The 4,324-nt window shown below is 69.9% G+C and overlaps 1 protein-coding gene across 1 annotated transcript; it reads left to right on the top strand.

Moving 5' to 3' along the window:
• Window positions 1-246: 246 nt before the first annotated feature.
• Window positions 247-3,952, top strand: SCRT1 (scratch family transcriptional repressor 1; the record flags this gene model as incomplete). The annotated part of the gene is made up of 2 exons (XM_082077146.1): window positions 247-358; window positions 3,195-3,952. 2 exons carry the CDS (start codon window positions 247-249, stop codon window positions 3,950-3,952), a joined length of 870 nt encoding a protein of 289 aa, XP_081933272.1.
• Between the last annotated feature and the right edge of the window lie 372 nt (window positions 3,953-4,324).

The following is a 4,324-nucleotide window of genomic DNA, read 5'->3' as shown; positions in this document are numbered from 1 at the left end:
GCCGGTCCATGCCCCGGCGCGGGGGGCGGTCGCCGCTGCCCAGCGCTCCGGGAGCCGCCGGGAGCGGCCCTGCGGAGACGGCGGCGGCGGCGGCGGCTGCGGGCGGCCCCGCACCGGAGCTGGGCGGCCGCGCCCGCCGCCGCACAAAGCCGTAGGCTCGGTTTAACACCCCCCTCCCACCCCCCCCCCTTACCGGGGGGGGCCCCTTTGTGGCGGCGGGGCCGGGCCCGGGCCCCGGGAGGAACCATGCCCAGGTCGTTCCTGGTGAAGAAGGTGAAGATCGATGACTTCCCCGCCGGCCTCGACGCCCCGTACGGCAGGACCCGGGCGGATTTCGGTTCCCGGTTACACGACAAGGGTAAATAGCGGGGCGGGGGGGGGGGCGGGTTGAGAACCGGGGGCCGGGCGCATTCCGCCGCGCCGCCCGCCGCGACCGCCCGGGCCGAGCGGAGCCGAACCGGGCCCGAGTAGAACCGAACCGAGCCCGAGTAGAACCGGACCGGCACCAGTAGAACCGAACCGGGCCCGAGTAGAACCGAACCGGGCCCGAGTAGAGCCGAACCTCTCCGAGTAGAGCCGAACCGGGTCGAGTAGAAGCGAAGCGAGCCCGAGTAGAGCCGAACCGGGCCGAACCGGCCCCGGCGCTGCCTTTTGTCTGCCGGCGCCAAGTTCAAGGGCAAGCGCAGCCGGAGCCCCGCTCGGGCCCGGCCTTTGTGCGGAGCGCGGCCCCGCGGGCGGCCCCGGCCCGGGCCCGGTGCGGCGGCGGCTGCGGCGCGTTGCGTAACCGGGACCGAACCGCCGCAGCGCGGCCCGGCCCGGCCCGGCCCCGCTGACCTTGAGCGGCACCGGGGGCAGCGGCGGGCAGGGCCGGGGACGGGGACAAGGATGGAGGCAGGGAGCGGGATGCAGGCAGGGACAGGGACAAGGATGCAGGCAGGGACCGCGGTGGCACTGGGGACAGGGATGCAGGCAGGGACAGGGACAAGGAGGCAGGCAGGGACAGCGACAGGGACAGGGACGGGGACAAGAATGGAGGCAGGAACAGGGACAGGGACCGCGGTAGCGATGGGGACAAGGATGCAGGCAGGGACAGGGACAAGGATGCAGGCAGGGACCGCGTTAGCACTGGGGACAGGGATGCAGGCAGGGACCGGGACAAGGATGCAGGCAGGGACAGGGACAGGGACAAGGATGGAGGCAGGAACAGGGACAGGGACCACGGTAGCGATGGGGACAGGGATGCAGGCAGGGACCGGGACAAGGATGCAGGCAGGGACAGGGACAAGGATACAGGCAGGGACCACGGTAGCACTGGGGACAGGGATGCAGGCAGGGACAGGGACAAGGATGCAGGCAGGGATAAGGGACAGGGACAAGGATGGAGGCAGGGACCGCGGTAGCAATGGGGACAAGGATGCAGACAGGAACAGGGACAGGGACAAGGATGGAGGCGGGGACCGCGGTAGTGATGGGGACAGGGATGCAGGGACAGGAATAGGGATGGGGACAGGGGTAGGGAAGGGGACAGGGACAGTGTCAAGGGGCTGTGGGCAGGGACAGGGACAAGGACAGGGACATGCATGGGGGACTGTGGAGAGAGCCAGGGGTGCGGGGCTGTGGGGAGGGACACGGTAGGGACGGGGATGGGGGTCTGCAGGCAGGGACAGGGACAAGGACGGGGGTGCAGGTAGAGACCGAGGTAGGGATGGGGACAGGGACAGGGACAGGGACAGGGACAGGGACAGGGGTGGAGGCAGAGACCAAGGTAGGGATGGGGACAGGGACAAGGACGGGGGTGGAGGCAGGGACTGGGATAGGGATGGAGATGGGGACAAGGACAGTGTCAGGGGCGGTGGGCAGGGACAAGAGTAGGGACAGGGACAAGGCTGAGGGTCTGCAGGCAGGGATAGTGATGGGGACAGGGACAAGGGAAAGGAACAAGTACAGGGGACTGTGGACAGGGACACCCTAAGAGGGCTGTGGGCAGGGACAAGGGTAGGGACAGGGACAGGGACAGGTGGCTGTGAGCAGGGACAAGGACGGGACAGGGGGCAGGGACGAGGATGGGACTGCAGGCGGGGACAGGGACGGGGACAGGGACAGGGGCAGGGATGGGGACAGGGACAGGGGCAGGGACAGGGATGGGGATGGGGACAGGGACAGGGATGGGGACAGGGATGGAGACGGGGCTGGGGACAAGGACGGGGACACGGGAAGGGCCGAGGTTGCAGGCAGGAGGGCGGGTGAGGTCAAGGGCAGCGGCACAGGGACAAGGGACAGGGGTGGGCACCGGCTGGCAGGGACGGGGGTACGGGGCAGGGGGCAGGCAGGGGTGCAGGCAGGGGGACACAGGGCGGGGTGCAGGCAGGGGGTGCAGGCAGTGGGGTGCAGTCAGGGAGGTGCAGGCATGGGTGCAGGCAGGGGTGCAGGCAATGGGGTGCAGGCAGCGGTGCAGGCAGGGGGGTGCAGGCAGGGGTGGAGCAGGGGTGCAGGAAGTGGGGTGCAGTCAGGGAGGTGCAGGCAGGGGTGCAGGCAGGTGGGTGCAGGCAGGAGTGCAGGCAGTGTGGTACAGGGTAGGGTGCAGGCAGTGGGTACAGGGCAGGGTGCAGGCAGGAGTGCAGGCAGTGGGTACAGGGCAGGGTGCAGGCAGGAGTGCAGGCAGTGGTGTACAGGGCAGGGTGCAGGCAGGAGTGCAGGCAGTGGGTGCAGGGCAGTGTGCAGGCAGGGGCGCGCAGGCAGGGTGCAGGCAGTGGGTACAGGGCAGGGTGCAGGCAGGGGTGCAGGCAGGAGGGTGCAGGCAGTGGGGTGAGGGCAGGGGTGCAGGCAGTGGGGTACAGGGCAGGGTGCAGGCAGGGGTGCAGGCAGTGGTGTACAGGGCAGTGTGCAGGCAGGGGTGCAGGCAGCGGGGCGCAGGCAGGGTGCAGGCAGGGGTGTACAGGGCAGGGTGCAGGCAGGGTGCAGGCAGGGGTGTACAGGGCAGAGTGCAGGCAGGGGTGCAGGCAGCGGGGTGCAGGCAGGGTGCAGGCAGGGGTGTACAGGGCAGAGTGCAGGCAGGGGTGCAGGCAGCGGGGTGCAGGCAGGGTGCAGGCAGGGGTGTACAGGGCAGAGTGCAGGCAGGGGCGCGCAGGCAGGCTCTCCCCCTGTCGTCCCCGGGCTGCCACTGACCAGCCGCCCCCTTCTCTCCCGCCCCCCAGGGTACATCAGCGAGTACATGGCGCCGTCAGCCTACGACGGGGACGGCGAGGCCGCGCTGAAGGTGCCGTCCCCCGCCTCCATCTACCCCGGCGGGCGCGGCGACTACGGCCCGGGGGACGCCGACCCCCCCGACAGCCCCCAGTCGGGCATGGCGGGCGGGTACATCAACGGCGACGCGGCGGTGAGCGAGGGCTACGCCGTGGACGCCTTTTTCATCACCGACGGGCGCTCCCGCCGCAAAACGGCGCTGGGGCCGGGGGCGGCGGCGGGGGGGGGCCCGGCCCCGCGCAGCCTGCAGCGCCACACGTGCGGGGAGTGCGGGAAAACCTACGCCACGTCGTCTAATTTGAGCCGGCACAAACAAACCCACCGCAGCTTGGACAGCAAAATGGCCAAGAAGTGTCCGACGTGCGGGAAAGTCTACGTGTCCATGCCGGCCATGGCCATGCACCTGCTGACCCACGACCTGAAGCACAAGTGCGAGGTGTGCGGGAAGGCGTTCAGCCGGCCGTGGCTGCTGCAGGGCCACATGCGCTCGCACACCGGGGAGAAGCCGTTCGGCTGCGCGCACTGCGGCAAAGCGTTCGCCGACCGCTCCAACCTGCGCGCCCACATGCAGACCCACTCGGCCTTCAAGCACTTCAAGTGCAAGCGCTGCAGCAAGACCTTCGCCCTCAAGTCTTATCTCAACAAACATTACGAGTCCGCTTGCTTCAAGGGGGCCGCGCCGCCCCCGCTCAGCCCCCTGCGAGGGTGAGCGGATGGGGGGGGGAAGGGGTGAGGGGTGCGGACCCCCCCCCCGAGGATGCGGGGGGGGAGTGGGGATGAGGAGGGGGATGGGGGGCTGTGCGGGGGGAGAGAGGGGGGTGGGCTTGGGGTGCACCACTTTGCATGGGGGCCTTGAGACTGTGGTGCACCCCCAGATCGGGGGGACACCCTTTGTGTGGGGGCCTTAAGACTGTCGTGCACCCCCAGATCGGGGGGACCCCCACGTCTTTCCACGGGTGTCCCAGCCCTGTGGTGCACCCCGAGATCAGGGGGACCCCCCAGCCCTGGGGTGCACCCCGAGATCAGGGGGACCCCCTTTGCATGGGGGCCTTGAGATGGTGGTGCACCCCGAGATTGGGGT

This window comes from Streptopelia decaocto (assembly GCF_964273445.1).
Source record: "Streptopelia decaocto genome assembly, contig: HAP1_SCAFFOLD_782, whole genome shotgun sequence".
Lineage (NCBI taxonomy): Eukaryota > Metazoa > Chordata > Aves > Columbiformes > Columbidae > Streptopelia > Streptopelia decaocto.
Note: the sequence above shows the minus strand (reverse complement) of the source record. Positions and strands in the feature narration are given on the sequence as shown.